Here is a 15,929-nt window from a genome sequence, read left to right on the forward strand (position 1 = left end):
CAAGATCATTATGAACACCTCGCCCGCTTAGCAACTTCTGCTGCTGACTGTACTTAATAATAGCTTTAAAAAAACAGTTTTGGTACAAGATTTTATCTCTGACTGTACTTTCTTTCCACATGCAAGCAACAAAAATACTCATCGAAACAATTCTAACAACCCCAAACACAATTAGTTTGCGTTGCGTTATTAGAGTACCCATGGCCACCTCCTGTCTCCATCAACAGATCAGCACCATGTCATCATAATATTGCATTGTCATCCGATTTACGTATGTATGCAAAATTCCAGCTCAATCGGAAGTCGCGAAGTAGGTAAAATTTAGCTTCCACGATTCACACTAACATAGGTACCTACATATACACCGTGTGGCCTGTAACACGAGCAAAGAATTTAAACATAGATTGTACTCCTCAAACGGTGACACTTTTGTTCAACAACTTTTAAAAATTATGAAGTATTTAGACTCCCTATTTTTCATACAAAATAAATATTATCTTCAATGGACGCCATCGCCACGCCATATTATTGTGATTGACGTTGCTTGTCACGCCTTAAACATAACAAAATTCGCAATACATTGCGTCTTAGAATAAACTTTAAAGTGTAATAAAAATCAAACCACAAATTATTTTTAAAAGTCGCTTAACAAATGTTCAGTTGGTCAGTATGAAGAGTACAGCCTACAGTTTAATTTTTTGCTCATGTTACAGGCCACACCCGTTATACATAATAACAAAGCTTCTAATAAGTAGGAACCGATAAGACTATTTCGCTAAAAGCTATTGTTTGATATAAGTACCATACAAAGATAAGTAAATTATAAAGACTGTTTATCCACATATAAAATTGGATATTTACCTCGAATTTCAACAGTCAGTTCATGTACGTGAGTACCTAGTACCTACTTATTACTTAATTATAAATATGGCCATATTAGGTCGGTTAAATTTAGGCCATGTACCTACCTAGCCGATCTATCTAGTGTAGATAGGTAGGTACCCTAAGTTCATGTGCATTTTAGAAAACCAAGAATAAACAGTCTGTCATTAGTAACCTTTCTATAAATCAAGCTGCAAACACCAACTCTCATTTTCATCCCGATATGCATAGCGGCCATCATGAAAGGATGCTGCACGAGCACGTTGACCACGCTCGTGAGCACCACGCCTAGCGAGAAGAACACCGCCTCGCCCCAGCTCACCCCTCCCGCCGCCTCGTAGTAGTGGAACAGCCGGGAAAAATATCGGTTCCTGCGAACGAATTACGGGACCACTAGCATTAGATACCACTAGCATTGTTGTTCGGAACTACGGTGTTATTATTGGATTTCGGGACAAAATTTCTAATCATCGGCGGGATATGTCCAAATTTTATAAACATATCCTCCACTGCTAATTTTCCTTCCCCCTCAAGAACGTGAGTTCAAACCTTGGCGATCCATAATTTTAATGATTCTGATTAGGAGCAAAAAAATGGTAAGAGTCGGAATAGTCGGCATAGGTCCGAGCGAAAGAGAAAGAAAGCAAAATGTTTGTTATAAAATGTTTAAAATATTTATTTACAAGCAAGATATATACTACAGTGGTATTACTAAGCGAAATTAATAACTAGTTATAAGTTATAAAACTTATAAATCAAACTTATAAATTATAGCTTACGTATTGTTATGGGAATCTGGAATTGGATTGTAGTAACGGAGCACTAGACCCAAGAACAACGGTTGCTGCAGCCTTTCCGGAAACAAAATAGTCAAATTACTTAGAAATTAATTATTATCTAACTTATGTGGCAATAAAACTAACATTAGTAGAGCAATTCTCAAAAAGTTTGTACATTTCGATCACATCTTAGATTTCTATAAAAATTGGTATGCTGGTAAAGTAAAGTAGTAGCTGAACAACTTCCACCATGTCCCAGAAAGTTTCTAAGAAACATTCCTTTTTTGTTACCAGATTTCCTTACACATTTGGTAACAAAAAAGGAATGTTTCTTAGAAACTTTCTGGGACAATTTGGGACATGTGGTGGAAGTTGTTCAGCTTCATGTACTTTACCAGCATACCAATTTTTATAGAAATCTAAGATGTGATCGAAATGTACAAACTTTTTGTGAATTGCTCAGTACGGCGTCACGGAAAACCTTGACCAATACTATAAAACTACATATTAATTATATAATAAAATTGTATATTCTGCAGAAAAATCTACAAATGCCCCATTTGTCTAGAATGTACTTGTTTATCGGTCGGGCAACTCTGGCATCTATGGAACGTAGGCCGGTTTTATTTTAAAGAACATTGGGCAACGTGCCCAACGTGCCTTTTACCAAGTTATATTTTTTAAAGTGTTTCAAGACAGATGAGATGTTTTGACATAAATTTAAGTGTGAATTTTATTACTTACCTAAATTAATTTTTAATTACCTTATCTTTACGTTAAGCCCCCTCCAGACTATGCGCGTGAATCGCGGGCGAAGCCGCGAACGCGAGTGTGGAGTCGATTTCGCTGTCTGCGTTACATGCATACTCGCGTTCGCGGCTTCGCCCGCGATTCACGCGGATAGTCTGGAGGGGGCTTTACATACCGTATAATAAACTCCATGGCTGCAAGGATCAGTCCATAGAGCATGAACTCTGCTCCGAAGACTTTAATCAGCGCCCTCCATAGGCTAGGCTTGGATTCTGCCGCGGCGCTCGTGCGCACTTCGTGTTCCCATGCCCTCTGGAGAGCATTACCTACGAACTAACAACGGTTAGCCCGACGAGGCGACCATTTTTTCAAGGGCAAGGACGGTAGTCTGTTCGAGTAACGGAAAACGGTGAAAAATAGAGATAATACTCCTAAAAATACGTGTGATACCTCATTAGATTCATAATGATGTCTAGAAAAATGTATTCGAAGCGTGTATTAGCACACAAAAAATTACAAAAGTTATTAACAAAAAAAGGGAGAAAAAAGTAGATTTTTCTTATTTCCCAAATATCTCAAAAAGTATTAATTATATTTAAGAAACCAAAATTAATATTATAAAAGAGGAGGATATTTCCAATCAAACATTCCTTACTTCCAGAACCGTATCTCCATTATTTATACTTTTTATTCAACGCTGAACACGGTTACATATCAGAATACCGAAAACTGATTTACCTAATGTTGAATCACCTATGCTTGATTCACCTATTTTTAAATTACCTATCAATCATTTTACCTAAACATTGACTGACCTAAGTTTATAATACCTAACCTTAAATAACCTAATGGACGAAATACCTAATGCACGATATACCTAATGCACGTTTTACCTACTGCACGTTTCACCTAAAGCTATTGTACCTAATGCACGAATCACCTATAGCTGATATACCTAATGGACGATACACCTAAAGCTGATATACCTAATGAACGATGTACCTAAATTTGATTTATCTAATGGACGAAATACCTAAAACTGTTAAACCTATCGCACGAAATACCTAAAGTTGATATACTTCCTGCACGCATTACCTAATGTCGATATGCCTAATGCACGGAATACCTACAGTCTATATACCTAGTACAAAATTCATATCATTTTGCCGAATGATCAAGTGGCAACTCCACCCAATAAATCGTATGATTTCCCAACCTTACAGTAGAAACTGTTTGTTTGGATAACAACTTAAAAATACACTTTTTGAAACGCTACTTTTTAGGTAGTAGAATGATTTCTGAAGTCTAATACAAAATTAGTTATCTTATCTTATCAAAAACTTAATTTTTGTAAGTTAACATCATGACGATGAAATAAAAGTCGGTTTTGGCACTGTTTGGTTGCAGTTAACCTAACACGCTCCTCCTCGCTTTGCTCGTCGTCGCACCTATCTCGACTCTGGCAAATGACTAGACCTTATATTATAATAAAAAATAGTAAGTCAATTGAATGATTTGGCTAAAAAATTTATACCAAATCTTGTAAGTACTTATGTCCTAATAATATTCTACTAAACAATAATTATATTTTTGATTTTAGGTACATATTTTGTTTGCTAAGTGCATCGAGTTCAGGTATTTCGTGCATTAGGTGTATCGAATTTAGGTATTTCGTTCATTAGGTATGTTAACTTTAGGTAATTTGATCATTAGGTATACCGACTTTAGGTAATTCATGCAGTAGGTATGTTAACTTTAGGCAATTCGATCATTAGGAATACCGAGTTTAGGTATTTCGTGCATTAGGTATATCAACATTAGGTATTTCATGTATTAGGTATATTAGCTTTAGGTATTTCGAGTATTAGGTGTTTCAACTTTAGGTAAATCGAGCATAGGTATTCTGAGCTTAGGTAAACCAATTGTAGGTGAAACGTGCAATAGGTAATTCGTTCATTAGGTGTTATGAGCTTAGGTTAATTGGTCATTAGGTATTTTAAAAAATAGGTGAAACGAGCATAGGTGATTCAACATTAGGTAAATCGATTTTCGGTATTCTGATATGTAACCCTGAACACAGCCCTCTGCGCCTCATTTTCGGGAAACGCGCGCGGCGTGAAAAAGCGATTACGGTTACATATCATAATACCGAAAGTTGATTTAACTAATGTCGAATCACCTATGCTCGATTCACCTATTTTTTTAAACACCTAATGGTTTATTAACCTAAGCTCATATCACCTAATGAACGAATTACCTAATGCACGTTTCACCTATAATTGTTTTACCTAAGCTCAGAATACCTATGGTCGATCTACCTAAACTTGATACACCTAATGCTTGAAATATCTAAAACCGATTTACATAATACATGAAACACCTAAAGCTGACATACCTAATGGACGATCCACCTAAAACTGATATACCTAATGAACGATATACCTAAAGTTGATTTACCTAATGGATAAAATACCTAAAACCGTTATACCTAACGAACGAAATACCTAAAGTCGATATACCTAAGAGACGGAATACCTAAAGTCGATATACCTAATCCACGTAATACCGAAAGTCGATATACCTAATGTACGATATCCCTAAAGTTGATTTACCTATTGAACGAAATACCTAATGCACGTAACACATAAAGTTGATATACCTATTAGGTACAGTAATCTGTAAAAATGTGGGTGCACAAATCATCTCAAAAATATGTCCCCTAGCTCTTATATCAGCGAATTAAGAACTATGGGAGATATTTTTGAATAAGTTGGCTACACCCATATTTTTCTCATGAACACACATCTAATGAACGAAATACCTAAAGTCGTTATAAAAAATCATTTACTGCAGATAATAATAAGTAAATACATTAAAAATAAAAATATAAGTAATATTATGTGTAATTAACCTACAATAAAATTATTAAATTATATATATAAATGATAAAATCTATACATTTATTGATTAAATTCAGATTAAATTTAAAAACACTAAATAAAAAGAAAAAAATAGTTTAAATCATATAATATTTATGCGCAGTCAAAAATAAATTAGAATATGAAACTTAAAACATGCAGTAAGAAAAAAACGCCTCTTCTTTGACAGGCGTTTCGACAGCTATTCCGTTCCATTCAGACAACTTATTAAGAACGGTTTTTCAATATTCAATATTGAAAAATAAACGTGTTATAATGATGAAGAGGTAAGTAATAAAATATGTACATTTTCTTACATTAACAGTAGGTTTTAATGCTGATTACGACGTTTAAAGGAAATAATATTAACACTCATCAATAAGTAGTCATGAATTGGAACAAATATAAACTCGACTCGATATATCGACTTTAGGTGTTACGTGCGTTAGGTATATTAGCTCTAGGTATTTCGTTCAATAGGTAAATCAACTTTAGGCATATCGTCCATTAGGTATATCGACTTTCGGTATAACATGCATTAGGTATATCGATTTTAGGTATTCCGTCCTTTAGGTATATCGACTTTAGGTATTTCGTTCGTTAGGTATAACAGTTTTAGGTATTTTATCCATTAGGTAAATCAACTTTAGCTATATCGTTCATTAGGTATATCAGCTTTAGGTGGATCGTCCATTAGGTATGTCAGCTTTAGGTGTTTCATGCATTAGGTATAATAGCTTTAGGTAAAACGTGCGTTAGGTAAAATGTGCATTAGGTAAAACGTTCATTAGGTGTTTCATCCATTAGGTTAATTGAGTTTAGGTATTATAAACTTAGGTCATTCAATGTTTAGGTAAAATGATCGTTAGGTAATTTAAAAATAGGTGAATCGAGCATAGGTGATTCGACATTAGGTATATAAATTTTCGGTATTCTGATATGTAACCGCGATTACGTAACATTAAATATAATTTTAAAGGTATTAAATATTAATTGAAAAATTTAAAAAAAATATGGTGTATTTGAAACATGTCAACAAATGTAATACTTGTATAAATTTATCTTAAAGTTATTTTTAGGCAATTGTTAATGAACAAAATTTTATTTATTGGTATTTAAAAAAGGGGGCCGCTACGTACTCTAGTGTTTATTTAAGTACCTTTTGAATACATCAAACTAGTTTTTATGTTGCTGGATTCGTCGATCTAGGAACTCAAAACAAAAACGGCCGTTTTAACTTTGGACGCATAGATTGACGAATCCAGCAACATAAAAACTAGTTTGATGTATTAAAAAGGTACTTAAGTAAACAATAAAGTACGTAACTTTCTTTGCTTCATCAACATTATTAACAATAAATATTGTTCAAGACGGTCCACGTATGACGACCGCTTACTTATTACCGCCGCTTACGTTTGTTCTCGTCGAATGGTTCAATTTCACCGACCGCCATTTCGCCCACACAACAGAACACGCGCACTCATTAGAATACACACGGTACACAGCTCGTGCAAAATCCGAATCATATTACTTTGCCACTCTTGTGGATAAAATGCCAATTACTCATCAGTTTTAGGTAGAGTTATGCATAAATATAAAATATAAGTAAATGTAGAAGGTACAACCTAAGACATCCGACCGGTGTTCTGGTAGAGGCGCATATAAATCGTTGCTGCCAATATCACGATTGTAACCTAACTTGAACGTCTCCAATGTCCATCTGAAGAAAACAGAGGAATAATAATAGAGAGAAGAAACCGAGCGCGCCTTCTTCTTCCCTCTATGTTTTGTGAATGCCACTTATGCCACTGCAAGGGAGAAAGTTATTACTAAAGTGTCCGGAACTCCGGATAAAGGCCTGTCCAGACGGGGACAATTTTTCGCCAATCAAATCAGGCCGTGCGGACTCAAAGGCCAATTTGGTTCGCCGATTATGATCGATATTACCGATAAAATGGGACCCCATTTTATCGGTACCCGTACCAATACTAATTTGTGACGCTAGTATTCGCGTTTAGGGGCACTTTTTTTAATTTAGAGCACTCAAATATCACCATAAATTAAAAATTAGTGAAAAATGGTAAAATTAGCCATATTGCCCATATTGGCGATTGAGTCCGCACGTCCTTATTTGATCGGACAATTTAATTAGATTGGCAAAAAATTGTCTCGTCTGGACAGGCCTTTATCCGGAGTTCCGGACACATGAGTGGTTTAGTTGTTTTGTGAATGACACATGAGTGGCATTTACAAAACAACTAGGGAAGTAGAAGGCGCGCTACGTAGTGATTATATTCTCTTTGGGCGCGCTCTTTCTTTATTCCGTGGTGGCATTTCACTCAATTGTTCAGACGCGTTCGGCCCACGACTGTAATTCAGTAGCAGTCAGTGAGAGTAGTGAATAAGGAAGGGTACGTACGTAGATACTGTACTGTACTTATGGAATTCTCACTCTCTTAACTAAATCGATGTTTGACGTCGAAATTTTTAGATAAGTTTGTATATCATTAGATCTCTTAGGCCCCGTTCGCACGGCAGCTTTTTCAACGCGCGTTAAAAAAGCGTTTGAATGACGCAAATGGATAACCATGTATGTATTCACACGATGGCGGTTTTTAAGCGTGGCGCTTTTTTATCGAGCACTGTTCGATTTTCGGCGTTGAGCGTTGGCGTCAAATTGAATAGAGCATACGGAACTCCGTGTATCTGTTCTCACAAGCGTTAAAAAAGCGCCGGCGCTGCTGTCAGTTGGCTGTCAAGTGTCAATTTTTGGTGTCAATCGTCAAGATTATTATTAGTTTCACCTTAAAAATGTCAACTTTTGCTTACAAATTCCTGAAATATTCAAGCTATATTCAAATAATACGTCGTAATAGCAAATAAAGCATGGCTTTGCTGAGATGCGTACGTGGCAGTACGACTCACAAGTGATTTTTAAGCGTTCATATGAACACAAATATTGGAAACGGTAAAAAAGCGCCAACGTCGGGTTTTAACGCAACGCTTTTTAAGCTGTCGTGCGAATGGGGCCTTAACCTACTAGCATTGTTTCTGGCATCATTAAAATACCTACCTATAAAGTTGGTCAAGCGTCAAGCAGATCTTGTCAGTAGAAAAAGGCGGCAAATTTGAAAAATGTAGGCGGGAAGGCATATCGTCTCATAGAAAATTTGAATTCGCGCCTTTTTCTACTGACAAGATTTGCTTGATAGTAGGAGATCCCACATATGGTCGACCTTCACCAATCTGTCTGACGGATGAAACTATGAAAATATGAAAGAAAATATGTTCCAGAACATAAATAAATAGGGTTGCCTAAAGAAATATGGTCAAGGCTGTTTTTAATAAATTTTTGAAACAAAAACTTTTTCGGCAAATTTCACCGATTTGTCTGACAAACGAAATAAGTTTCAATGGAAAGTATACAACTTGTACAACATAAATCATCTAGGTTGCCTATCTTTTTCCGGTCACTATTATGTGGTTGCCGTGTTTAAAGAGGTGATTTTATGTCGATAATTGCACTCATCTGTCTGACGCTTGAATTATACATCAAAATGAGGGTAATTTTATTGCAAATACAATGGTATAGGGTTGCCTGCGAAAAACCGGTCACAAATAAGGGTTGCCAGGCTTTTACTTAAAAAAAAACAACGGGTTGCACTCCGGGAGTGCCGACAGAAGTGAAAACTCAATGACTAGTCCAAAATGTCTGCAGCACTATGTATAATTGACCCATCCTCCTTTCTATTGAAAAACTTTAGTTCCGAAATTGCTGGTCAGTGAGCTTGTTTAAAATTCGAAATTCAAATTGGTAGCGTTGATTGTTTAAAATTCGAATAGAAATTGTAAAGTTACCTTGCAGACCTCGCATCTAAATATATTTGGTCATGATATTTTGAGTTTTATTCACCAGTACTAGAGTTCACTTTTATTAGCGATTTCATCAAGATGTAGCTTTATTTAATTATATTTGAGTGATATAAAGTTAGAATGTAACTGTGAGATCCTCGTATTTCAACCCGTACAAGATTAGAACCTTTTTCATGTAATGTCATTGAGTTTTTCTTTATTGATTTAAATGCCATCTAATTGAGTGGCCTTCTAAACCTTACGGTCACGTGATCGCCTTACGTTGTCTCGAGTTTATTATAAGAAGTTTTCACTTCAATAAGAAGGGAAGACTTTTAGCGATAACTCATAAACGGCTTAACTGATCAAGTTTGTTTTAATTTTATTTGATTTAGTTTTTCAAGCACTATTTTCATGATTTTTTTCATATTTTTGGGACAGATGATTCAAAAGTTAGAAGGAAAAACCTTTCTTTTTCTTTCTAAACGATTATTTCCGAAATGATTCACTTTATCAAGAAATGTTGTTTAAAGACCCCTATTTATTTTGAAAGGCCTATCAAACGACACCCCACACTATGAGGTTGTAACGATAAAAAAATTGTCACACACATTTTGTTTTTTCAAAGCGATTATTTCCGAAAACATTCACTTTATCAAAAAATGTTCTATTCATTTTGAAAGACCTTTCCAACAACATCCCACACCATAGGGTTGCCACGAAAGAACACGTACATTTTGTTTCTTTCGAGGCGATTATTTCCTAAAATATTCACTTTATCGAAAAATGTTTTGTAAAAAACCGTATTTATTTCAAAAGACCTATCCAACGACATGTCACATTGTAGGGTTGAAGCGAAAAAAATGGTTACATACATTTTTTTCTTTTTTTTCGTTTGATACCTATGTTGTAAGATGTCATTTGATATGAATTTTAAAATAAATAGGGTTCTTCAAAAAACATTTTTTGATAAAGTGAATATTTTAGGAAATAATCGCCTCGAAAGAAACAGGTTTTTCCTTCTAACTTTTGAACCATCTGTCCAAAAAATATAAAAAAATTATGAAAATAGTGCTTAAAAAATTCAATCAAATAAAATTAAAAGAAACTTGATCAGTTAAGCCGTTTATGAGTTTTCTCTAAAAGTCTTCTCTTCGTATTTTAATTAAAAGCCTGGCAACCCTTATTTGTGACCGGATTTTCGCAAGCAACCCTATACCATTGTATTTGGAATAAAATTACCATCATTTTGATGTATAATTCAGGCGTCAGACAGATGAGTGCAATTATCGATATAAAATCACCTCGTTAAACACGGCAACCACATAATAGTGACCGGAAAAAGATAGGCAACCTAGATGATTTATGTTGTACAAGTTGTATACTTTCCATTGAAACTTATTTCGTTTGTCAGACAAATCGGTGAAATTTGCCGAAAAAAAAAATTCCAAAAATTTATTAAAAATAGCCTTGACCATATTTCTTTAGGCAAGCCTATTTATTTATGTTCTGGAACATATTTTCTTTCATATTTTCATAGTTTCATCTGTCAGACAGATTAGTGAAGGTCGACCATATATGTGGGATCTTAGACCATGACCCATGACCATCTATAGCTATAAAAGTATTATATGTAAATAGTTACCAAAGTTGAATAGGTGTAGGTATAGGCGTATAGAAAATGCGCTCCGTCGCGGCCCGACTCCAGCCGGTCGTGGCGATCGTACATTAAGCTTTGCTGGCTAAAAAATACGGACTTACCCAAATGTTAGAATAGAAAAGATGTTCGCCGTATAGCGTGGATTTACTTGGCGTCTCTGTTTTGGTCCTGTGTCCATTATTAGCTAGGTATAATGATACCTACTTTAAATAAATCAACGTGGTCATGGCCTCATTGGCCACTCATTAAATCACGTGGGCATTGGAAGGTTATAAGGCCCCATTCGCACGACAGCTTAAAAAGCGTTGCGTTAAAACCCGACGTTGGCGCTTTTTTACCGTTTCCAATATTTGTGTTCATATGAACGCTTAAAAATCACTTGTGAGTCGTACTGCCACGTACGCATCTCAGCAAAGCCATACTTTATTTGCTATTACGACGTATTATTTGAATATAGCTTGAATATTTCAGGAATTTGTAAGCATAAGTTGACATTTTTAAGGTGAAACTAATAATAATCTTGACGATTGACACCAAAAATTGACACTTGACATCCAACTGACAGCAGCGCCGGCGCTTTTTTAACGCTTGTGAGAACAGATACACGGATTTCCGTATGGTCTATTCAATTTGACGCCAACGCTCAACGTCGAAAATCGAACAGTGCTCGAAAAAAAAGCGCCGCGCTTAAAAACCGCCTTCGTGTGAATACATACATGGTTATCCATTTGTGTCATTCAAACGCTTTTTTAACGCGCGTTGAAAAAGCTGCCGTGCGAACGGGGCCTACAAAGCTCTGCTTTTTGCTAGTATTTAGTTGATATGTTTTTTTTCTAATTTTCCTCCAAAAGGTCCAAAAGTCATTAATGTCATTATGATACCCTATTTGACTAGACTGAAATTTTGCCCCCTCTTCATACTGGGTATTTTCCATAGTTAATTAAAAAAAACGCTTTCAATGCGAGTGGGTTAGCCCCCATTCGCACGACAGCTTTTTCAACGCGCGTTAAAAAAGCGCTTGAATCTGTCCGCACTCTAATTTCGACTTAACGTCCAAGGCTTAAAGTCGAAAATCCAACAACGCTTGATAAAAAGCGCCACCGCTGTCGTGTGAATAAATACACACGTATCCATTTGTGTCATTCAAACGCTTTTTTAACGCGCGTTGAAAAAGCTGTCGTGTGAATGGGGGCTTAGCATTGTTTATTTTATATAAAAAAGCTGGCCAAGCAAATATTGTCAGTAAAAAAAGGCGCGAAATTAAAATTTTCTATGGGACGATATCCCTTCGCGCCAACATTTTTCAAATTTGCCGCCTTTTTCTACTGACAAGATCTGCTTGACCAGCTATTCCAAATTTCAAATCCGTAACTTAAAGTCCTCGAGATATATTTAGCAATGTGACAGAAAGATGGACAGAGTCGCATCATAAATCATAAGGGTTGCGTTTGTACCAAAGTTTGTACCTTTCTGGTACGGAACCCTAAAAACATACAACCGGATTGAGAACCTCCTCCTTTTTATTCGACTGCCAAAAAAAGGAGTGTCATGGTGTAATGTTTTGAAATCATTAAGTCGGTTAAAAAGTTAAGTTGGCTTAAAGAACTCGCATCCAGGCCATAATTTAAAAAAAAGTCTGTCAAGCATAGAAGGTAGGATCGTATCCGTATAGAAGTGGTATACGCGTGCCTCCGCTGTGATTCGTCGAATTCATTTGTTGCCCACCATAATCCATACTAAAAAACGGTGGGGAACAAATAAAATGTGAGACTGTGACGAGGACAAACAATAATAGCTCTTTCGCTGCTACTTCTACTGAAAGATACATAAGACTATCCTGTTCGGTCACTTCTCCCCACCCTCATGCCAGATCCAGTTTTAATACTAGATTCATGCTGTGAAGGCATTTCCGTCAGTAAAAAAAGCGGCAAATTTATAAAAATGTAGGCATTAATGGTAGTTTTCCAATAGAAAATTTGAATTTCATGCCTTTTTCTACTGATATATTGGTTTTATATAGTTTCTCTACTCGAGAAAGTAGATGGCATCGCTATCGAAGTGAATTGGCCTCAAGGCCCCAACTCTGTCTGTTCTCTTTGACGGCGCAGCAACTAGTATCATTTCTCTCTCCTTGCTCTTTTAAAAATGCCGTTTGTAAAAAAAGGACAACCATACTGTTGACAAGATGGACTTCAAATCCAAGTGTCCCCTTTTTAGGTAGACCCAGGTTGTGTATGTGTGCGTAAAAACGTATATGTGTGCTCTTTTAGGGATGTGAAAAGTCGATTTTAATCATGTTATATATCGATAAACGCTACACAGCGGAATGCAATAGCGATTAATTGAAGCTTCAATATCTTCGTTAAACATAAACATAATTACAATGCTAATGGATAATTAATATATTATAATATAATAAAATAATTCAATTAGTGAGGAACACCTATTTTTGTAGGTATTTATGTATTTTAATTAAATATCTGAACTTTCCCTTGGTTCCCTGCTGGGGCGTGACTATACAATTGTGATCTGATAACCACAATAAAGAATAAAAGCGTTTTTGTTCATTTTAGGTATCCTTAAACCTTTAGCCCCCTCCAGACTATGCGCGTGAATCGCGGGCGAAGCCGCGAACGCGAGTGTTTAGTCGATTTTCGCAGACAGAGAAATCGACTCCATACTCGCGTTCGCGGCTTCGCCCGCGATTCACGCGGATAGTCTGGAGGGGGCTTTTGAAGTAAAATTAAAATTGCAAGAAATGGTGATAGTTTATCGATATGACTTTATCGACATGGCTACAGCAAGGTGGGCCTCATTGTTAATCGTACACTAAACAAAAGTGGTCCCACTGACAGCTCGCTTGGAAGGTATCTCTGTATATTATATCTATGCATACAACATACAAAAAAGCGTCGGCTCCTGTTTACTACTCTGTGGCAGTTTACAAGTTCGTTGAATCGTTGACGTAAGCTGTTCAAAAATTTGTGATTTGTGAGTTGTGAGTTGTGATGAGTTCACATTGCAACATTGCAGGTGTCCGAAGTCCGAATCCGAATGAATAGTAAGACAGTTATTTCATAAAATAACAAACTTTTTACTACGATCATATGTCAATATGACTTCGAAGAGTGAATCACAGGAAACAAGTGAATTCCTCCGTCGTCGTCAGTTACGACTCCAGCAGGTTTGAATCATTGACTCGTAGAGATATATTATTATACCATATCCATAAATTGTGAGTGCGATTTAGTTGCAAACTAAGTTATAAAGGAAGCCGCTTTGTTCATTTTAGGTTAGAGAACAGTCTAAAGATATCGCCAAGAAAATAAGACAACGCGCGAAAGTTGAGAAACTACGCCAAGTGGTTGAACTTGACGAGAGGAAAGAAAGAGATTACAAGCAGAATCAAGAGAAAGTCGTTAAAAAACTAGAAGAGTTATATTCCAGAGGATTGAGCAATGTAGGGAGCAGCCACCAGCAGGCTCGTGGGCTGACACAATCAGGTTACTAACAAATCCACTAGACTACTTCTACTACAATTCAGAGAAGATTAGAGGATATCTAATATTTTTAAACCCAATACTTAAACCTTCTTATTATACATTTATAGTCCCTGCACTTTGATCTCCTTATTTTTTATTCTTCTTATTGGTTTGTGTAAAAGTATTTTATTGTTATCTTTAACTAATTTGCAAATAATTTGTGTGTATGTTCGCTTATATACATATCATGTTAGAAAGAAATAGTAAATGTTGATATTTTCAGAGAACCTTTCCGTAAAAGTTGACCTGTCCCATCTACGAGGGAGAGAAGCTGCAGCAGAAGTAAAAAGGCAGAAGCAACAAAAAATAGATGAATTGAAAAAGGCTTTGGACAGAAAGTTGCAAGCAAGGTAAATAAGTCCCCAGCGTGTTGCACAGGTTCAGGTCCATAGACAACATTACCATAATGGTATCTTTTTTCATTTGCATTGCTACACCTGTAGTAGGGCATGGGCATGTTGTGCAGGGCATGCATCAAAAGGCAGCCTGAATTTCATGTTCAAAAAGCCAAATGGGAGGCTTTCGCAATTATATAACTTTTTACCATGAACTAATTTGAACATTGTAGGTTTTAAGGCTAATTTATAGTTATAATTAAGGAGGAAGTTTTGTGTTCAACTGCATTGGATTTTATTGCTTAATTATATGCCCATCAGTAATTCTGCACCATAGTGCTCAATATATAAGTTCTTTTTAGGATTCTTTAACAAACTGCTGGGTAAAATGGAACCCTTATGGTGCAACTCTGTCTGTCCATCTATCTGTCACATTACACTACACTATTGTTTTAACCTCTAGTTGTCCAAAAATTGAAACATGCCAAGACAAATGCATTTTGGCTTGTCAAAATGAAGATCATCTCATTTTATACTTCACACTTTTAATATTTTTCGAAGTTACAGTTGCATTGTGCTGAACTCTTAGTAGTGGGAGAGTCAAATGAACTCACATTGGTTCAGTTTTTGAAGTGAAAACTTCTTTAGCGGCGCTGAGCACTTTTTGAGGTGGGGAAAAAATGATAAACTCGATTCAGAATGCATAACGTAACGCTATTGTCAAGTGTCACGGACAATGTTATTTACCAAAGAACTTTAGTCATAATGTATCATAATCAGGTCAATTATTTAAAACTGGACTTTTATATTAAGCAATAAAGCTCAATGTTCTAATCTTGTAAATACGAGGATCTCACAGTTACATAACTTTATATCACTCCAATATAATTCAATAAAGATACATCTTGATGAAATCGCTAATAAAAGTGAACTCTAGTACTGGTGAATAAAACTCAAAATATCATGTTCAAATATATTTAGATGCGAGGTCTGCAAGGTAACTTTACAATTTCTATTCGAATTTTAAACAATTAACGCTAAAATTTTATGCTCACTGGCCAGCAATTTCGGAAATAAAGTTTTTCAATTGGAAGGAGGATGGGTCAATTATACAATATAGTGCTGCAGTCATTTTGGACTTGTCATTGAGTTTTAACTTCTGTCGGCACTCCCGGAGTGCAACCCGTTGTTTTTTTTTGTTTTTGAGTTTA

The 15,929-nt window shown here is 35.9% G+C and overlaps 2 protein-coding genes across 7 annotated transcripts in view; one reads left to right on the forward strand and one right to left on the reverse strand.

Moving 5' to 3' along the window:
• LOC134804714 (probable multidrug resistance-associated protein lethal(2)03659) overlaps window positions 1–11,052 on the reverse strand; it is a 36,658-nt gene extending 25,606 nt beyond the window's left edge. For all 3 annotated transcript variants that reach the window (XM_063777874.1, XM_063777873.1, XM_063777875.1), the window contains exons 1-5: window positions 10,943–11,052; window positions 6,955–7,049; window positions 2,587–2,737; window positions 1,662–1,733; window positions 1,058–1,253 (exon numbers count right to left, since the gene is read on the reverse strand). In XM_063777874.1, the coding sequence (XP_063633944.1) occupies window positions 1,058–1,253; window positions 1,662–1,733; window positions 2,587–2,737; window positions 6,955–7,049; window positions 10,943–11,019 (591 nt within the window). In that variant the 5' untranslated portion in view covers window positions 11,020–11,052. The remainder of the gene's footprint in view (window positions 1–1,057; window positions 1,254–1,661; window positions 1,734–2,586; window positions 2,738–6,954; window positions 7,050–10,942) is intronic.
• A 2,824-nt stretch (window positions 11,053–13,876) lies between these two features.
• The window catches only part of LOC134804701 (uncharacterized), a 34,378-nt gene continuing 32,325 nt past the window's right edge, over window positions 13,877–15,929 (forward strand). For all 4 annotated transcript variants that reach the window (XM_063777846.1, XM_063777847.1, XM_063777849.1 and 1 more), the window contains exons 1-3: window positions 13,877–14,025; window positions 14,134–14,344; window positions 14,607–14,733. In XM_063777846.1, coding sequence (XP_063633916.1) covers window positions 13,957–14,025; window positions 14,134–14,344; window positions 14,607–14,733 — 407 coding nt within the window. In that variant the 5' untranslated portion in view covers window positions 13,877–13,956. The remainder of the gene's footprint in view (window positions 14,026–14,133; window positions 14,345–14,606; window positions 14,734–15,929) is intronic.

Source organism: Cydia splendana, chromosome Z (genome assembly GCF_910591565.1).
Source record: "Cydia splendana chromosome Z, ilCydSple1.2, whole genome shotgun sequence".
NCBI classification, from domain to species: Eukaryota; Metazoa; Arthropoda; class Insecta; order Lepidoptera; family Tortricidae; genus Cydia; species Cydia splendana.